Source organism: Synchiropus splendidus, chromosome 12 (genome assembly GCF_027744825.2).
Source record: "Synchiropus splendidus isolate RoL2022-P1 chromosome 12, RoL_Sspl_1.0, whole genome shotgun sequence".
Taxonomy (NCBI): domain Eukaryota; kingdom Metazoa; phylum Chordata; class Actinopteri; order Syngnathiformes; family Callionymidae; genus Synchiropus; species Synchiropus splendidus.
In genome coordinates, this window is record NC_071345.1 from 5,721,023 (window position 1) to 5,742,596 (window position 21,574).

The window sequence follows — 21,574 nt, forward strand, 5'->3', positions numbered from 1 at the left end:
GTGTTTTGAATAAAGCTTCATTTTAAAAGAGGGGAGGTTAAAAAACCTGGATTTGCTGTGACTAGCCCTATTGTGCTTTAATGGCTGAACCACTTTCAGTATAGATCTACTCATCCTTCCTTATAAAACAGAATCTCCTCCTGTCCACGCTACACAAAAGCATATATATATATATATATATATATATATATATATATATATATATATATATATATATATATATATATATATATATATATGTGGCTATATTTCATTGTAACAAAGTCCTCAACCCTCTATAAATCAGAAACTCACTGTGAAATTTTTTTCTGTTATATTGGCTTAACATTTAGAGTCATTTATATTTGCTATGAAATTAGCCCCAGTCATCTCGGATGGTCTTGTCTACCTTTGAAAAATTCGCCCGAGCCAGTCATTTCCACCCAATATTATTGCCCTGCCTGACCTCCATATACACTATCATCATTACTATTATTTTTAGCATTTGAAATATCAAACAAATTATAAAAGAAATGACTTGAACAGCGGGTGGCAGTAGGGTTCTGTAACTCATTTAAGCAACACACACACAATAAACAAAATATATTGGCGGATAATGGTTATGTACAAATGCACTATAATTCTGTTTTGAATTAAGCTTCATTTTTAAAAAACGGAGGTATACCACTTTCAGTATAGATCTATTCATCCTTCCTTCTAAAATGGAACAATTTAATGAAAAATTTAATTTTACGCTAAACAAATGCGTGGTCCTTTCCATTTCGCACATCCTCTGCATTTCGAAGATTTGATATTCGATTTGAAGGAGGCTTTTATTTTGAAGGCGCGGTCCGCGCTCCTGTGGCCAGACGCCGTTTATAACGCACCGACTGTTCGCAGACGGATCTGAGTTGATGCTGCGAACTAAGGAGGCGCCTGTTCTGTCGCTGCCGGGACTTTAAGACGCTTTCTGACTGAGACACAGCTTCATTCGGTTTAACTCTCAGACATCTGTTGGTCGCTCTCCTCGGACCAGTTTGGAGTAAACTCCGTCGGGATGGCTGAAGACTGAAGGTTGGTGATCCGAGTTGACGGCGGTGAACTGCGACGGTCATATCGCGCGTGTCACTGATAAACATTGAGGAAGGTGTTGCTCCCAGTTTTTGCCTCGGAACCGCAAAATGCACCACAAACCTCAACATTCTGAGAAAGAAAATATTGACATACTGTCCGGGGAAACCATACAGCTTTTTTTTATCTACATATTATATTTTATTTTTAATTTCTTTTCTTTTACATGGATGACCCGAATTTACTGCTCCACTTGGTGTTGTTTAATTTATATAAAAAAAAGACAGTAAGATTTAATACGCACTAAATTAAATATGATACATTATTTAGTCATGAAAAAAAAACATTTTAATGGATTTAAATCACCTTCAAAGTTCAAATTAGCTGTGTTTAGTCCATTTATTTGAAGTATGTAGCGCGTCAACAAAGATTTAATGACCGTTGACATTATTTAGTCATGAAAGAAACAAACATTTTAATAGGTTTAAATCACCTTAAAAATTCAAATTAGCTGTGTTTAGTCCATTTATTTGAAGTATTTAGAGCGTCTACGAAGATTTGATAACAGTCTGCGTGCACACTCTGTTTTCCTCCCACAATCCGAAAACAGACTGGTTCATGGTTCAAGTTAAACTCTCCATTATTTACCAATTTCTGATTGTGTATTGACGCTTTCAGGGAGGTTTTCTGAAGAAAAACAATTGAATTCTTGCTGGCAATGAAGCGGCTCTCATGTTGGACCTGCACTTATGAACATAGCTTCTCAGGCAGCTGAAGAGTAAAAATAAGAAACTAATTATGTTTGCGCCCTTCGGGTTTAAAGCGTCTGGGAATTGAATGAGCAATTACATCTGTATCTTTATTCCCACACAGCCGATGTTCCAGCAGCAAGTTGCAGAGGAACTTGTGACTAGATGGTGGAGACAGAAATTATTGGACATTTTCAGTTTGAATCTTCACGTTTTTAAATTGTAGCCTTCCATCAATGATGACTTTATCTGTCAACCTCTGATCTCAATGGAGGAGGTTATGTTTCTGCCCGTGTTGGTTTGTCTGACTGTCTGCAGTCAAAATAAACTTGGAAAAAGGTGGTCTTTCTTTGAGACTGGGAAAACAGCGACCGCCTTCTGCGTGAACTCCAGACGCCTTCAACTCTTCTCTTTGATTTGTCTCAAAACATCCAGCAACAAAGTATTCTCTTATTCGGATTTTCCTTTTTATCGCTTGGACAGACATGAATCTCGCTTTGAATCAGAATGTGGACGAAGATTTTCTCAAAGGATTTCCAAAGGCAGTTTCATTGACGTAATGAATGCAGTTTCCCGACTTCAAAAGAGTGTTTGGAGTAAATGTTTGTGCATGTCGGCATGCTTGATTTAAAATACTCACAGCGTAAAGTCTGGATTACCATGTGAACTCACGTCTACAGGTTCCACCGTTTTCATTTAAATGATGATTCGCAGTTCTGTCTGCGGAAACTTTTTCATTAAAACTTGAGGACAGTCGCTATTTTGAGTTTTGCTGCTGCAAATGAATCCCAGAAGTTTTGCTGTGTCCAACAACACCTGCTGATGAATTGAGTGGAAGCAGGGACCAAATGGAAACAGGAAAGTACGAGATGATAAAGGAGTATAGGAGTCATAGCAAAGTGCATTAAGTCAGATCGCACATTTGTTTCTTACCATAGCCATGTGAAAATATCGATACGCACAATCGATATTGTGTGATACGTAATAATACACTAATAATAACAATAATACAATATTAATCTAGTTTATTTTTATTTTTTTTCTGTGTGATGCTCTTCCTGACCACATGCCCTTTCTTGCCTCTATTGCTGCTGGAACTGTGAATTTCCTGGAGGGAGTCACCCCAAAGGGATCAATAAAGTCTAGTCTAAGTCTAAGTCTAAGTCTAGCAATAACTCTTCAATACAGAATAATCGTCTTTGTTAAAGATGAACTCTTACGTGATCAAATACATTCAAAACCAAGTGGAAACATCAAAACAAGCTACTAACATCGGGCACAACATAGAGGTGGACTTGGTTATGGTGGTTTCCAGCGTGTTTTTAACAGGAAAATCCCAAAGGAAACGTCATAATATCTAGCGTTAGTCAAGGTCCCTCTGCTTCCTCCTCTCTCTGTTAGATCACCACTCGATTGGCTGTGTTCTGTTCAGGTTGGGGGTGGGGTGGGGTCATTCTCTTCCATGTGTTGGACACGCTGCAGTCTCTCTTGAAACTGTTTCAAGATGAAATCTACTAGTGGAGTTTTTCTCCAACATCATTATATGTTTATGTTTAAATATCATAGTTAACTAAGAGCGGAAATGAGTCACGTCACATAGAGGCCACTGGTGTCTGACAGGCTGCTCTGCCAGCTGTATTTGGGGGTTAAATTGAGCCGTCTGTATATATATATATATATATATATACATATATATAAATACAGTATATACTGTATATATATAAGAATATCTCTCTCTCCGTATATATATATATATATATATATATATATATATATATATATATATCAATACCTACAATATTGCACTGCTGTATATTGCGTTGTTGCGCCCACACTGGTCACGTATCTTATCGCCAGATTCTTTGCTAAAACCAACGTCTTATTTTCCTTAGAACTAGCTTAGACTTCCTTTATTCTTCCCACAATGGGATAGCTAAATTAGTCACGACAGGCTCATGAGTCGCCTAGTTGTGACATCATCGTTCTCTTGACACAATGCACAGTAAAACGTGACCATTGTGACCCAAAATGTCCAACTTATGGGGCCATTTCACAAAGGCCACATCAAAGGACACAGACCTTTCACACCAAATTTTGATAAATAAAACCCCAAAAAAACGCAATTTAACACGACACAAATGTTAACAGCAAATAGATTAGGTGCTATTTTTAGATAGTGACGCCGCCCCTTAACTGTTACTAGGGTTGACGTTTTAGCGGTTGGTCACCTGTGGGCACGACACCTGTTCGTAACCGACACATTAATCCGAAGGTAGTGATCCGGTTACTTATATCCTAACTACGGCAGCGTGCCAAGCATCACTCAGATATTAAGATTGTTTTATTATTTAAGTATTTCATGACATTTCTTAAAGCACTTGTACATATTTTTCACAGCATGAGCACTTTGTTATCCCGAAACACTTGCAGTTGCAGTGGTTAGCAACATGGCTGCCACATGTGTAAATCACAGCTGTTTCTCTTTTTTATATATATATATATATATATATATATATATATATATATATATATATATATATATATATATGTGAGAGTTTGTTGAGCCTTTTTTGCTTCCACTGAAGACTATTTAAATCCCTCAGAGACTCAAGAGTGTTGTGAAGATGCATCACTTAAGTCCTGTCGTGTCCAGTCTTTGACAGCGCCTCTGACGTGTCTTATTCATATTGTGCTCAGAAATCAATTCATCTAGCATCAGGCAGAGAAAAGTGGCCCAGCGCGTCTGGTCAGCTGATGGAGAAGCCAATTACAGGGAGCATCGAGGATGTTGTGAGGGATGCATGTTGTTTACTGTCCACTGCTTCTTCAGGAGCTGGTGTTTGGTGGCTGTGTGAAGCTTTTCTAATTAACGTGGCATTTGATCTGCAACTGCTGTGAGAAACTAGAGTGAAGACATAACATTTGAATTCTTCATTTTCCAAATAACTGAAATACAAAATATATATATGGCCAGATCTCCAGTTATTGGTTTAGGTGCTTAACATTTCCATCCATTATTTCCTCAGCAGGGAAGTTAAAGGGCTGAAACTGTGAGGTGGTTTTCAAGTCAGACGTTGCCTGGTGACTAGTGTCAGAGACAGACTACCTAACTTGAGGCCAAGTTAAGACCAGGGCATGCCATGACCAAGTTAGACTAAGACTTTGAGGGCGCAAGTTGGAGTCAAGACCTGGACACGAAGGAGGAGTTTGCCATTGTGAGACCAAATGAATTCTATTGAAATTTGTTTGTCTGCTTTCAAGTTTATGCATGTTCCTCCCGACCCGATGACAGTAGCGATGGGTCGATGAAATTTCATGACACAGGATCTCAAGAATGATGAGGTTCCATGAAACAGTGTCCTGATTTTCAGAGGCCACCAGAGGGCGCTGTCTGCTGTAAAATGTTTGGACTAATTCAATGAAACCTCACATCATTTCTAAACAAAGGGCGCCATCTACTGGCCTCTGAAAATGAGGATGCTGTTTCATGAAACCCTGAAATAAGGTTTCATGAAACCTTATCAACCCATCATTATGTGATAGTCTTGTAATTGAGACCACCTCACCCAAGACCGAGTCGTGACCAAGACCAAGACTTGAAAGGCCCAGGCCCTACACCAGTGATGAGTGGATGAGGTATCATGAAACAGTATTGTAGAGTTGATGAAACAGTGTCCTAATTTTCAGAGGCCACTAGATGGCGCTCTTGGTTTAGAAATGATGTGAGGTTTCATTGAATTAGTTGTTCAAGTCCAAACATTTTACAGCAGACAGCGCCCTCTGGTGGCCTCTGAACATCAGCACACTGATTCATGAAACCTCATCTATCTTACAAATACGCTGTCATGATCTACACTTCACGACTAAACAGCAGTTTCACACACTTTCTCCTTCTTTAAATTACAGTCACAAGTTCACCAGTATCTCCTTGCGTAATAACACGTTGGTGTAGCAGCTGAAGTGTCATCAGCAGCTCTGAAGACTCAAAGCAACACCATCTGTTTACAGCTTCACCTGTTACTGCCGATTCTTCTTCACCTCTCTATTTTCGAATGAGCAAGCAACAGCACATTTCTCCGTCCAAATTGCTAATTCAGCATCCATTTATTCCATTTCCTGTCAACTGACAGACGTTCCAGTCAAACCCCAAAATGTAACATTCATGCCACGACTCGGAGTGAGAGTGAGTTTAGTATTGCAGGTCACATCTTTGTCTTTCCATCAGAAACGGCAGCCGCAGCTCTTCAGCGGTGTGCGTCTGTATTTACAAGCGTAACCATCACGGCGCTGCCATTATGCTAAACCATGAGAAACCAGGAGTCCCTATGACCTGCAGCGGTGCACCATAGAATTGATTTTTGAAAAGAGAATATCGAAGCCCAGCAGGAGGAGGGACTGTTTAAAAGGTAGTGAACAGGTACATCGACGAAATAAAGATAGACTGCCATGTTTTTTGGTGAGATTATACTTTTTTGAGTGAGTGTTTATTTTCCCCTTTTGTTTCTTCAGTGGTGAAGAGTTTTAACCGGATGATTCCAGTCTCAATCGCGTGGTAAAAGTGACAATAAAAGGCCTTGTGCTACGGAAATCTTGGAGGTCAGACTCAAAACAAAGGTTCCTTTTCCAGTTGGAATGGAAGAAAGCATGTTCTATAAAAACCTGAATGACCCCCTCCGGACAAATTCCATTTTTCATTCCCACGTTCAGTTATGGATTTTATGTGTATAATTAGTATCAGTTGTTTCGGAGACAGTGGTGTGAGGCTAATTCTGTTTTAAATCTCAAGCCACAGGCGGTGTGGTGTGCAGTGGTGTGGGCCTCACAGAGGATATCTGAGTGGAGCTGGTGGTGACTTGGAGGCAGTGGAGTCAACTATTATTTTCCTTGTCGACTTATCTATTCATTGTTTTTACCTTTGTTTGGACCTATTTTGAATTTCTGTTGGACCTTAAGTTGCTTAAATCATCTCACTCTGATACGCCGACCCCATCCATTATTAAACAAGTATATTAAAATAATGACACATAATCCAGGAACATGTATCAACCCTGTGAAGCATGAAGCATGAAACAGTTGACAGAGAGCTCCAGTTCTTTCTTTATATCCCATAAAAATATCTGTGGATCATCTACATCCACATCAAATGGTCTTATTTGAATGATAATGCAAAACAATGTGTTCAGAGTAGCTCCCTAGTTCAGTTCTGGTTATTATTAATAGGATGAGGAGAGGGACTGAGGACGCTTCACTACATCTACAACTTACAACAAGTTAGCTCTGTGCTAACTGACGTGCTAGCTGTTAGCTTGAGGGTGTGTGGCGTCACAGACCAAACACGGAACACTCATCGTTCTACCATGGTGTCGAAGGGGTTTGCTCGTCCTTCAGGCGCGTTATCTTCACAAGCAAACCGAAGCCACACTTCTGAACACTATGACCCATCGCCACTCGTGACTGTGACTGAGGCAGTCAGTCGGAGGTGGTGAGTCGGACCTCAGTCAGGAACCAATTGAAGGAACAGAAATGAACATCTGATTCCAGAGAATATTGTCTCACTGCTTCTGAATAACAACCACTTCTCGATGCCCATCCTGCGGCCTGTGTGTTTACACCTACAGCAATACGACGCATCGATGCACAGACGTTATCGATGATGTCATTTAATTGTTACGCCGCTAGTGGAGTCTGTGTTTTGGTCAAAATACGGACGATAAATTGTCCAACAAATTATTGCCACTATTGTCAATATTAATTTGAGACCAAATTAACTGTCGCATTTTCATTGAGACCTTGAAGTGAAGCGTAACTGACTTGCCTTTAATAGCCTTTTCCAAGATAAATTCTTGCAGAATATACAGTAATGGTTGTCTCAAGACATGAAGAAGCACAACACTCTGTTCGGACTCGATTTACACAGTGATAGCGGGTTGTAGTTCTAGTTTGTAGCTGGATGAGTAGTAAAAGATGTGATCCGAACAAAGAAAATTTATTTTGGTTTCTGCAGCTGAATAACCCATTTTGTGTCCTTGATAAAAAAAAATGTGTAAAAATATGTAGGTGATTTTTCTGTTTGACACGACTGGATTCATTGGGAGACCAAGGCCACCCCACATCTCCCACATTCACGCATCATCAGAAATCTGTCACACACTTCTACGCTGGCGAATTCACAAGCACTTCGAAGGCCACAGCGCCATCTCGGTCACATGGCATTCGCACAAAGCAACGCTCGGTATTTACAGCTGTCGATGACTGTCGCGCCAGAGGCTGCGGAGAAGTTAATTTCTCCATTGAACTCTCTGCACGTGAGTTTAGTTCCTGAGGAGTACTTCTGTTCTGGTCTTCAAAACTGCAGGTTCCACGGAGCTCACATGCACAACAGACCACACCAGTTTCACGTCTCTGCAATGGCTTCCCGCGTGCTTCAAGCATGGATTTCTATGGTCTTTGTCGTCCATATTATCGGCCTCCACCATATCGGTCCCTCCAGGCCTCAGGCAGGAGTCGTTCTCAGAAATAAGGCAGCGATGACTAGTCCTTCATCAAATGAGTTCATGTGGTGACTAGTTGCGACATGACCTGAGGACAACCCCTTCTCACCCCCATGGCGTCACATATTGATTCGTCAGTATAGGACTCAAAAGGCAAGTTTCCCAACGTCAATATGAGACGCCATGGAAGTGAGGACGTGTTGCCTGAAGACCATGTCACAGTGGACACATCTCGCTCTAAAGTGAGATGACAAACTTTCCAAACCACATTTTGAGCAACTATAATTCAAAGTTTCGAAACAACATTTAACACATTACAAGTGTTTTGCAATAACTGACACATATATTTATTTACATATTTACATGAACCATTCAATTATTTTAGGTGAGACACGTTTTAATAGAAACACGTTGCTGAATGCAGCAACTATTCTGTCAAAAGGACAACTGAAAAACATTTAATTCGATGTGAGATGTCGCAGGTGAATCTCTTGAGACTCTATGTCCGTGAAATATTTACATACTGTGGCGGGACTCAGAGACAGAGAGCACTGCATTTATGAAAGTTTCCAGTCCGGATGTTTCAGATTCAGGTGGCTGACGAACGCTGCACCAGACTCCAAAACGCTGACGGATCAAGTCCGTCTCCACGTAAACGACACCCTGCTGCTGAGGAGCCGGCGCTCTCACTTTCATGAGCCCAGAAAACTCTCCGTGCTACGTCAAGTGCTGGCGCTTTAAATGGTATATTTCATTTAAACGCACTTCCCTGCACAACATGTTCCCATGCATGTGTTGCAGGATGCAAACTTTACATGAGAGAGCAACCACACCGCCGCTTAGTGAGCAGCGAGGAGGGAGGAGGAGACGCATCACAACCAGCGGGGCTTCCTCTGAGCGCCGGCTGTCACACGTGATCAGTTGTGGTCGGCAATGACGACAGTCAGGTAGTGATCGGCATTCACCAATCGCTACCTGATTTTACTAGGGATGCATCCCTACCGTCAACATTTTATCAGTCCAACCAGGAGATGGCTATGTTGCTATCACCACCATTAACATGCCACAAGCTACTGTTTAATCCTGCCCTTAGTGGTGGGTGGATGTGGTTTCATGAAACAGTGTCGCAGGGTTGATGAAACAGTGCCCAAATTTTCAGAGGCCACTAGATGGTGCTCTTGGTTTAGAAATGATGTGAGGTTTCATTGAATTAGTCCAAACATTTCACAACATTTCTGGTGGCCTCTGAAAATCAGGAGACTGTTTCATGAAACCTCATCAACCCTTCAATATGGAGTGTCATGAAACTTACCTCCCCAAGGCTACAGCTGCATATACCCCTCCTACACAGGAGGATCCCTGCTATCTTTATCAACATGTAGTGAAGTGTTTCGTTTTCCAGTCTGTCTTTATTGCAGTTAAATATTATAATTCCTCCTCCAGTATAAGATCAGCCACTGTTTCGCTGCGCAACATTCGGTCATACCTGTTGACAGTCCCACGTCAAGATTTCTCCTTTAGCACTCAGCACTACAGACGGGCAACTTCCTGTCATGGGCTCTTTCTATGATGTTTATTTGATGTCTGCAGCAATTTTTTGTCTCAAGAATGCGGCATCTTTTACCGTAACATGAGTTAATATTTTCAATAAATATAAGGCATATTTTGGCAGGAAAAAAACAGACTGTGTGTTTAGAATTTCCGAGGTCTGTGTGTGGGTGAGCATGAGGTGCGGTGACACAGCTGCAGGCCATGTTATAAATGTTTCACCCACTTGGCATAACAAGGTGATAATACATGGCAAAGAAGGTGGAGGGGTGAGTGTGACCTCAGCGGTGTCGACGGCAGTTACACCAGTCGAAAAAGGCATTTCATATGGGCAGATTTAGAAGTTCTTAGTAGTGGTGGGTATATGAGGTTTCATGAAACAGTGTCCTGATCTTCAGAGGCCACCAGAGGGCGCTGTAAAATGTTTGGACTTGAGCAACTCATTCAATGAAACCTCACATCATTTCTAAACCAAGAGCGCCATCTAGTGCCCTCTGAAAATCAGGACACTGTTTCAGCAACCCTGCAATACTGTTTCGTGATACCTCATCCACCCATCACTCGCCCTCAGTGCTCTGTGTGACAGTTTTACTTTGAAATATTTTGTGAATGAAAGATGCAAAACATGACTTTGGATGGGTGGATTTTGAAAAATTCACTTTGTCTCTATCAGCCTTTCAAAAGCGTTTTCATGAAAGCAAATGTTTGTTTCATATTTGGCAGAAATTACAGTAATGTTTTCTTTTTGAGGGGTTGCTGAGGGTTTTGAGAGTTGAAGAGTTCCAGCAGACTCTTTCACATTGGCTTCATTTCTCTGTACACTTCTTCTTATACAGTTTGTCTTTGAAAACATTGGCTCCACCCCCTCCACTCCATGAGGGAAGAGAATCAGTTGTATAGAATAGGTGTTTGACACTTTGGCAACACTTATCTGTCACTTCAATCTGCTGTGAGACACAAATGTAAATGAAAATAATACACATAGCAATTAATTAATCAACACATACATATGACAAATACATCAAAATCATGACATTAAAATGGATAAATACATAGTTAGATTTGAGGATGAAATGGGAAATAAAAAAACTGACTTCCTCCCATTGGGATCCATCTGAAATAGATCTCCCAGCGGCAAAAATCGAGTGGCATAATTCAACTGGAGAGAAAAAACTGAGTCACATATACCAATTTAATAATAATAATAATAATAATCTCTGAGGCCCCTAGGTCACAAAACGCAGCGATTTCAAACAGAAAAGTTCTGTCGTGTAACAGTGACAAGAGACCAGAGATGTTTCCATAAATGAAAACGACAATAAAAACAAGACCAAGATGTTTTTTCCGATTTTTTTAAAATGAATTATTCCGCAGTTTTCTCTTCCTTCACCAACACTTTGAGTGTTACATGGTGTTCATTAAATGTAATCTGAGGAAGTGGCCTCATTGTTTCAACCCTTTCCTCCACTTGGCAGGACATTCCTGGCTGACGGCAGCGATGGCGAACAAGACGTGGCCTCCCCACCTGTATGTCCCGCACTACTACCTTCGCGATGACCCCTTCGCCTCCAAACTCTCCAAAGAAGCCGACATCATTGCAGCGCTGTACATCTGCGTTATAGGTCAGTTGCTTTCACTCTGCATGCCACCGTCTGACCAGACAGTGAAGGGATGTGGACGCACAGGAAGTGTCCAGCGACAGTTGAGCACACGAACAGTGGTTCACGACAGGAAAGTACACGAACTATCAAGATGTATGTCGGTAGATTCTGCCTCGTGAGAATGTTCTGGTCCACGCAACAGCGCTGGAACACACCCTTCAAAACGTCACCCCCCTTATGACAGACGCAGCAAACTTACTTTCATACTCAATTAAATGTTGCATTTCTTCGTGGCATTTCCATCCAATGTTTCCCACTGAATTGTGTTGACTCATAAATACTACTGAATGACCTTCATTTTAGTTGGAGGGAAAAAAAGACCGCGATTGAAACCCAACAAAAAGGAATGACTCATATCAGGAGGTTCAGAATTGATTGAAGCGTAACTTAATACATTAGTCGTGTTGAAGTTTGTGTGGAAGGAGAATTGATGGTGAATTTAAAAGAAATTAAATCGGAATAAACTGTTTATGCATGGCTCTTTGACATGGAACTTTTCAGCTTCTGTATCAGTATATGATAAATAAATTTAAAAACATTTAGATTAATTGAAGAGTTTGCTCTCCAGACAACAGGGAACCTTTGTCAGTGCAGCAGTTCCTGGTCCACCGATCCCACTGATGCACAAGACACGTGGCAGCTAGGATGATAACAACAACAACAAACATGGAGGAATCCCTGAACAAAAGCAAACAAAAGCATCTGTTTGCTTTGGTTCAGGGAGGTTTTTCACTACACAATGACCAGGGTTTCCACTACTCTGAATGGACTTGAAATTCTTATACAAATATTTTCAAGACATTAAAAGAGCTTTAGTTTAAATAAGGTGATATACAAACTTGAATATAGACACCATCCTGATTTATTGTCAAACTGATGCAAAATAAACAATATTTTGTTTTCTTCTTGTGGCAAATATTCTTAAACCAACCCTTAAACCGAATTAACTAGATACATTTTTTAATCGAATCCCACCCCTAAAACAGATATATAATATCTGGGTATTTAATCCACCGTCTCCTGTTCATACTCTGACTCTTTTCTGTGGCTTCTTTTGTTTTGTTTTCATGTGCCAGCGTACATAGCAACCACCTGGTTACTCCGCTCATCAGTGAGCTCCAACTCCTTTGACTGGCTGGTTCGAGTCCCTCGTCTAGTGCCCAGTTAATGACCTGGAAGGAGGTTCACGTCATTATCATCGTGGCCAATGAATCAACAAGCCCCGGCGGCTTTTAATCCCAATGTGCTGAGGCATCGATAAGCTGCTCGTGAAAGTTAGATATTGATCGTGTGTGTTCAACAGTGCGATATGGCAGCAGAAAGTAAAAATGTGAGAATGAATGGAAAACAAGAAACAAGTAGAGTTGAAAACATGCGTCAAGGCTGAAGGTGTCAGACAGAAGGTAACTTGCCACAGAGGACTGAGACTCTGTAATGCCTCATTCAGGGTCAGATGAATCATTCTAACTTTTAAAAACGGTGAATATGGAGCTTGTCCTTGCTGATCCAGCAACCAAAGCGCTTTACACCAAGTCACCCATCCACACACTGACGGCAGTAGGCTGCGACGCAGCGCGGCATGTGAAATGTGTTGCTCAGAGACACAACCACGCAAACATGTCGGGAGCAGGGATGGAGCCGGCCGACCTCTCAGTCACAGACCGACTACCCTAGGAGTTTTTTTTTGTTTTTTTGAGTTATGAAAAATAAATAAATCATATTTCTTCATACAATTTTCAACATAAATACAAAGACGAATTAATCACAAAACAAAGAAAAAAACACAACAACAACAACTTCCTTGTAATGAAACATTCTTTGATCGTAAACATCCCGTTCTACCGTCTGAGCTACATCTCCTTCAACTTGAACAATGAGAGTTTGGAACCATCAACGACAAGCCAGTTAGATGCTCATATCAGCTGACTGAGGCCAAAGCAGCATCCTGTCGACCGAAGCACGTCGGAGCCAAAAGGTCCATCAATCCAGCCCTGCAGGAGGCGACCCTTGCTGGGAGCGTGAACCTGGATCCTCACATGGCGCTCTGACGCAGGTGTCCTCCAGGCTTTCTCACCCTCAACCCACGCGTGGAGCTTGTTCCTCTGAGGACAGCTGACCTTTTGTTTAGGAGCAGAGATAATCAATAATCTCAGCTGAATTCTTTCTGGAGACGGCTGCTGGGTGCAGTGCGAATGAGGGCCATTGATTTGCAGAGATTTGGACTTCTGGCTCTGAAGCCATTGTTCCCACGCACAAGGCGAGCGGTGACCATGGTGTTGGAGGCTGCACCGGTGAGGAAGGAAAGCGGCACGTACGCAGGAGAAAAAAGCAGGTTTCACCTGAGGCTTGTGGAGAAATGCTCCTGCTGCTATCGCTGAATTTTTTTTTAAATTGCTCTGCTTTATTGGCGGTGTGGGGTATAATGAAGCGACAGACACATCTATCAATGCAATGCAAGGTTCAACGGCTCGGCAGCTGGACAAAATATCGGATTCCGTTTTGATAGTGGAACTTGTCTTTTGCTCTGAATGTGCCCTTTGCTGACCAAGGACGGCGAAAGCCCCAGGGTCCTTCCACTTTGTAGCCTTACGTCTTGGGTGTTTTTCATCTTCCTGCTTGGGCCAGTGAAGAGGGTCGTGAAGTCTCCTCATGTATGGTCTGAACAGGAAGTCGTTGAAAAGATGCTTTGAATTTGAATTATAACACCTGAGTCGTAAAGTCACTTAGTCCCCGCCCTGTTCACTAGTTAGAAAAAAGTGCCCCCCTGCCATTTTTTTTTCTTCATTCTTAAATTCTTGACATAAAAAAAGTGACTAACTTTGCTCAAATGTATTTGATATTTGATGGGGGTTTGTGTGAGATTCATTTCCTGACCATGAGCTGGCGAGCTCCATGGCCCCTCCCACTCCTCCTCATCGGTATCTATGTGTGCGGTGAGCTGTGTTGAAATTACCGGGGTGCACCACAGATATAAGCTTCAGAATTTTCATTTCCATGTGTCAACAAACCCTTGTATGCGTGTGACTCCTTTAGGATCATTGGGCCAGCAAAGACGGCCATGTGGTTTCCTTGTGTATGGACTCAGCTGTCACTGAAAAGATGGTAAAAATTTGAAACACCGGAGTCGTATGAGCCGACTTGACTTGTCTCACACTGGAAAAGCCGCAGCTGGATTCCAAGTCGTACAGTTCATGCTGATGGTGAGATTCCATAGGCATGTAAGGGGAAAAAAAAACAAGGAGTGGAGCCTCACAGCGAACCCATCCATCTGAGTCGCGGATCTATTTCAAGTCGATCCCACAAAATCCCAATATTTCCAAGCTGCCCCTATTAAACCTCATCAATGCAAACCGTTGGCCCAGAAAGGAACCTTCTCCAGCTGCCAGTGGAACATGAAAAATGGTCAGAAAATGAAAACAATTAACAGCGAGCTAACCGAGTCAAAGCGCTCTCCATTCCATTTAAGCCCTGCTGAACACCCACCACCTGTGAAGACATCCTGCGAGAGCTTGAGAACAAATCCACCGATGTGTTGAAGCATGAGCAACACTGTTATTCTCACCAGCGTTGCGAACCTCTATTGTGCTAAGGTTATTGACATCAGCTCAGCTTAAGCTGCTTCATCCTGTAATATTCAAGACAGTGTCTTTTCGAAGCCCCTGTAGGAATTGACAGCGGAACGACACGATTATTAGAGTCCAGGTCACTGAAGAACGTCTCCAGCAGCCATGTTGCCTTGCCTCTATTTCAAGGTTTGCTCACCCATGACTGTGAAGCATCACACAGTGTGGACCTAACTAGATGCTGCTACCCATTTCTTTCGACTAAACAGTGCATTTATTGTTTTGATAGGCATCAGTTGACTGTGCTTGTGGATAGCAGCTGACAAGCGCCAGGAATTGCTGAAATATCCACTTTCTGGAGCAGCAGTTCGACTCCAAGCGTCTGGCTGTTTCACTCACAGGAGAATCCAGTCCTGCTTTATCCTGAAGGGTCTTCTTTCGGGTCACTGTTCAGAGCTTACAACACCAGGAGGGGAGTGCATTAGAACTAGTGATGGGTCGATGAGGTGTCATGAAACAGTATTTCAGGGTTGAGGCCACTCGATGGTGCTACTGGTTTAAAAATGATGTGAGGTTGCAATGAATTAGTTGTACAAACACTTTACAGCAGACAGTGCCTATGGTGGCCTCTGAAAACCAGGACACTGTGTCATGAAACCTCATCTACCTTGCAATACTGTGTCATGAAACCTCATCTATCTTACAGTATTGTATTATTTGTTTAAGTGAAATTATGGCCACTGATAGTTGTAGAGTTCTAGCTTCCGTTAAACCAGTTTCCATCCTCAGTTTCATCGATGCTTCACTTAAATCTTTGTGCTTGTGGAGTGAATATCATGCAACTACAAGTTGAATCCATCTGCATGCGAGTGCGAGTGTCTGCCTTCCATCGCCTGCACCCTACGCAGCTGCTGCTGCTTCTTGCAAGCTCAAGTTTATGCGCGGTATAGCTCTACTGTGTGAGCAGTTGTTGCGGCTTCCGAGGGAGCACTGTGAGAGACACAAGATAGATCAACCCCAGCACTTGGAACCTACCTTCTGGACTGGTTACTTCATACTTTCCAACTATGGTCTCTGACTTTGAGAGAAAAGATCAATATGAAGGCAAAGCTGTGATCCAACGCCTGCTGGTTAAGCTTTTTCAAAAGGCCAATTCTCCTCATCAGGTATTCTGTTATTGACAAAACAAGGTCACTGATTTTGTGGCTTTCATCCTAGAGGTGGGCCACAGCTTATTTCACCCCTGGCTTTGACACTTGACACCTCTGCTCATGCGGTAATGTCCCATTTTCCCAGCTCCCACTCTGGTATGTTCAACAAAGATGTCGCCATCTCTGCTGTCACACATATTAATACGTCGCCAAAAATGGTTTTATTTCTCGCGCGGCGGAATATCCAACCTCCGACTTCAGTCCGGAATCCACCTCTCCAGGTGGACTCTATTATTGGGCCAAAGCCTGGTTTGTTTGCCTTCACATCTGAGGTGTGCTAGCAAGCCAGATGGTCTATAAACACTGTGTGTACACCGTATTACCGCAGGTGTTTTGGGGATTGAGTGTCAGTCAGTGGTGCGGTTGCCTCATGTTGACCTATGAAATATGAAAAAAACAAACACCCGTAGACATCAGAGCATGAAAACGTATGACATATTCAGGATATCTTCGAATAAAAAAGCCACTAGGATTGGACTTTGGATTACAGTACAGTGCAAGGAGTAAGGAAGTGTCTTTCCTGATGTCTTTCATAATGGCGAACCATGAGTTATAAATTACCCAATGATTTTTCTTGTATACCACAGAGCGTTTCTCTCAAGTGAATTGATAATTGAAGACACGAGTGGTGGTGCTTCTCCGGGTGTTGACAGCCTGGTGTGATGGCTGCGGCCCGAGGGCTCCGCTTGTCATCTTTAATGCACCGCAAATGTGCTCTGGCAGAAGGAGGAGACTGTGTTTGTTAACCTCCTCCAGATGGAATTAAGCTGCATGGAGATGTCACCGGAAAACGTTTTGTCATTTTCAATTCATGGACCAACAACACAATCTGAACACTGTTTACCCGCGACGGCTTTGCTGTTGTGCTGGCTGCTAAGCCGCATCTAGCCTGTGTGAAGCTTCCCACATTCATATGCCTCCAGCATGGCATCCTCTCAGGGGTGATGCAGGCGAGCCAAGCAGGGTGGCACTGGACCAGCGGACGGGATCTGGTCGCAGGGGGGAAAGTGACCCTCTGGTCCAAGTCGAGTTGCCAGTCCTTGACTGAATCCATCCATCCATCCATTCATCTATCTATCTATCTATCTATCTATCTATCTATCTATCTATCTATCTATCTATCTATCTGTCTGTCTGTCTGTCTGTCTGTCTGTCTGTCTGTCTGTCTGTCTGTCTATCTATCTATCTATCTATCTATCTATCTATCTATCTATCTATCTATCTATCTGTCTGTCTGTCTGTCTGTCTGTCTGTCTGTCTGTCTGTCTGTCTGTCTGTCTGTCTGTCTGTCTTTCTATCTGTCTGTCTATCTATCTATCTATCTATCTATCTATCTATCTATCTATCTATCTATCTATCTATCTATCTATCTATCTATCTATCTATCTATCTATCTATCTATCTATATATCTGTCTATCTGTCTGTCTGTCTATCTATCTATCTATCTGCCTGCCTGTCTATCTGTCTGTCTGTCTATCTATCTATCTATCTATCTATCTAGCTGTCTGTCTGTCTGTCTGTCTGTCTATCTGCCTGCCTGCCTGTCTGTCTGTCTGTCTGTCTGTCTGTCTGTCTATCTATCTATCTATCTATCTATCTATCTATCTATCTATCTATCTATCTATCTATCTGTCTGTCTGTCTGTCTGTCTGTCTATCTGCCTGCCTGCCTGTCTGTCTGTCTGTCTATCTATCTATCTATCTATCTATCATCCATTTATCTATCTATCTATCTATCTCTCTGTCTGTCTGTCTGTCTGTCTGTCTGTCTATCTATCTATCTATCTAGTGCGGGAGAGTATGGGTGGTGGCTATATACAATGTGCAAAAATAAAGCAGGTTAAAAACAGAATGAGATGAAAGAAAAGAACATACCAAAACAATATTTCATTGTGAATTGACAGGCGTGAATGGTACAGTTTTATTGCCGCAGGATGAAAGGACCTCCTGTGGCGCGCAGTCTTTCAGATGGGTAGTCTCAGTCCATTGGTTCGTATCCATCCATTTATCCACGCTAAAGTCGTTCCATGGAACCAGTGCAAAAGGGGTGTGAACTAAGGTGAAGTGGTTGCATCAATTGGTCATCTTTTCGCTCCTAATGGTGCTCAAACCCAGGTCAGGGTCCCTGGATAAAAAAAGGCAAGAGATGTTGCTTTTGTGAGTCTCTGAAAGAATAGATGTGTTGCGGTGGATGTGAATGCATAACTGAAACAGTGCAATTAAAGAGGTTCAGATTTCGGTGGGCTGTTTTCATGGATCTGCATGGCGAAAGACACCACCTCAATTTCCGGTCTTCGCACAAAACATATGGTAATTGGATGTGAGCGAATTAAACGGTGATTGCCTCCAATTATAGCGCTGTGACTCTTTCCAAATATGTTTACGTGTCTATGGATTTAATCTTGTGTTTCCCAACAACAAGCATATCTTCCTCTCTTCAGGAATATTGTCTGCCACGGGGAACGGATACGTCCTTTTTACCACCATTAAACGGAAGACGAAGCTGAAGCCGCCGGAGCTGATGACCGTAAACCTGGCCATCTTTGACTTCGGCATATCAGGTACGGTACTTTTTCTTCTTTGACTGGCTTCAGAGCAATGGTTGTGAAGCATTGTCGATGGTGTCTATACGCGTACAAAACATGTTTTTTTGGTTGTCCTCCAAGCTGATGTTGATAGATTTTTGACTCTCTTCTTTTATATACTGCACCTGTTATTTGCTGAAATGAAACAGGAAAGTTGTCAAGTTGGGTAAAGTGCGACGACAAATAATAGCATAAAACAAACCAGACAATTGTCGCCAATGTTAGTGTGAACACATCATGGTGCACCGCTGTTTTAATCGCTCACTTAAGTGGCACAGCATTGTTGGTTTATTAATGCTCGGAAGAAAAATAAAATGACAGACGAGGAAGCTTCTTCAGGTGTCAGATCCTGAAGACGACTGTGATGAAGAACTGCAGTTGTCTTAAGTGTTATTGAGCTCTACAATCCTGTCATTATCACATCACAACGTCCTGTCCACTGAAGCTTGTGTCGGATAATCGCCCCATCATTGCTTTCATAACTTGTCTCTCATAACATCGTATTCATACGACTTGATATTTATTTGTTTTGGTGGTACGCAATGAGTGATCGCTCCTCGTCGGTTAGCTGAAGAACCTGAAAAGTTCTGGGCATATTTTCATGTTGAGAATGGGACAAGGACCTGTGTCGTTCCATCCGGATTCCTGAAGGTTTTGAAGGATTTAAACTTCACTCGCACCAGTCAACCAGTTCCAGCAAACTTGACTACATAAGACACAGGATTTAATCGCCAAACTTGGGTCACTCCAACATCAGTGGTGGTCAGAGGACGTCTTTGCCGCTATTGAAAGTACAGTACAATGGTTGAATGACTTGTGGAAGGTGTGTCATTGGCGGAGTCTGTATGTCAGCATCGTGGTTCGTGCCTCAGAGCTGTGCATCTGTCAAATCCAGACTGAGGCACCTCTGGGTTCAGGTCATGTGGGTTTCCCTCCGGCGCTCCTACAGTCTCCATGCTGTTCGTACAGCGGTTCATTGATGATGTGTGTGTATATATGTGTGCTGGTGATTTTATCTACATGTGACTTGTGACCTGTCGAGGGTGTGCCCCGCCCTCTCAGAGGCATCGGGACCAAAACAAAAGCAATTCTTCAGGTTTTCTGCGATTTAAAATGCACCAGACTCACTGAAACATAATGAAGCCTGAAAAGGCAGCACATTTATGGTGCAGTGTCCCGGTGAATGCCCCCTGCAGTCCCTTCGCTATGTATCTGTAAAAGACAGCTTGGATCCAGATCTGCAGTTTAATCTGCTCCGTGTCACGTTAGCAACATTCATGAATGTAACCCATTCATTCCTGCGAGTTATTTTGCTCGCGGACAAGTCAGGCTCAGATAACCTCGGAGGAGGTTTTAAACCTGCGAGCGAAGTTGCTGACAGTGTCAAGATTGTCATCTCACATTTCCTGGCTCTAATAGCAAGAGAAAGATAAGCCACGATAACTCAACCGTGTACACTGTTTTTTATCAAGTCCAACTGTCATTACAGCACGAAAGGCTGCAGTTATACGAAGGTCCATTTACAGGCTTGAACTGCAGAAAATCACATCAGCTCTCAGGGGTTCCATCTGGCCTTCTGACTTGTTTGTGAACCAGGATTCCTCCGATGTGCACAGTGAACAAACCCATGCATGTGTTTGCCCAGCAGCCACTTACTAAGAAAGTGTTTCTCCTGCCGCAGCCTTGTGACTGAACCAAAAACAGAAACAAAACAGCGGGTCATTCAGAGGTAGAAGTCAATGTCAAGGTTTGGACTTCCAGGAGTGAACTTTTACAGCAGAAATACCATTCGTCTTAGCGCTAAAATCCTCGTGAATTTGTCAGACAGAGCTACCTTTCTGCCAAAATACGCGCACTCTCCCCACTTTGACATTTTCACTGACTTGTTTTTTTTTAAATGTTGACAATAAACTTTCAGAAAATAACAGTGCTGTGGGAAATATTATGCAAATAGGGTGCTGTCTTCTCCCTGAAACCTTATTATCCTCTTCTCCATTGCTACTCACTTTCACTTCTACCTATGGAGAGCAACGTTGTCAACTGTGTGTTGCCTGTGGGCACTTCTCTCCTGTTGGATTTGTTTGTCTTTTCTGCGTGATAAATGCACTTGTTTTGAAATTGTTTTCGGTTAGACAGGAACGTCGTCTTTCCTACAGTGGAAAAAGGAGGGAAACCAGTGAGAGAGCAGCCTCAGGTCACATGCTTGCCTGACATTGCGGCATGTTTTGCTCGAACTGTCGGTTCCACAACGGAGGGACTGATTTTTTTAAACCCTTTGACCAACTTTAAAGGAGCGTCTGACGCTCTCAATATTCTGGTCAACCTTTCATTGAGGATCAGAAGTTATATGAACCGTTCCTCACTCTGCTTCTTCTCAATCTCTGTATATAACGGATCAATAATGATGCTGTGTAATGTTTTATAATGCTGGAGGTCGTACGGAAGTCGAATGTAATTACACTGTGTTCGAGGCGACTGAAATAACTATTCATTCATTCAAGTTCCGTCAATTTATTGCATTGTCTGCTGCTGTAAAGTCTGATGTTGAGCAAAGGTCAGAGACAGGTCGACTGCAGGTGAATGGTGTGATGGTTGCTCTGACACTGGACATGAATGGCGCTCGAACCTTTCCAACTCAGTTGTCTGGGAACTTTACTTCCAGTCTGTGAACTTCATACCAGACAAAAAAATGTTGTTTCACCTTGTAAGACATCGG

General features: G+C 42.4%; 1 protein-coding gene across 1 annotated transcript in view; it reads left to right on the forward strand.

The window, feature by feature from the left end:
• The first annotated feature begins 907 nt into the window (after positions 1-907).
• The window catches only part of opn5 (opsin 5), a 33,477-nt gene continuing 12,810 nt past the window's right edge, over positions 908-21,574 (forward strand). Inside the window, exons 1-3 of the mRNA XM_053881170.1 lie at positions 908-1,053; positions 11,314-11,460; positions 18,715-18,834. Coding sequence (XP_053737145.1) covers positions 11,337-11,460; positions 18,715-18,834 — 244 coding nt within the window. The 5' untranslated portion in view covers positions 908-1,053; positions 11,314-11,336. The remainder of the gene's footprint in view (positions 1,054-11,313; positions 11,461-18,714; positions 18,835-21,574) is intronic.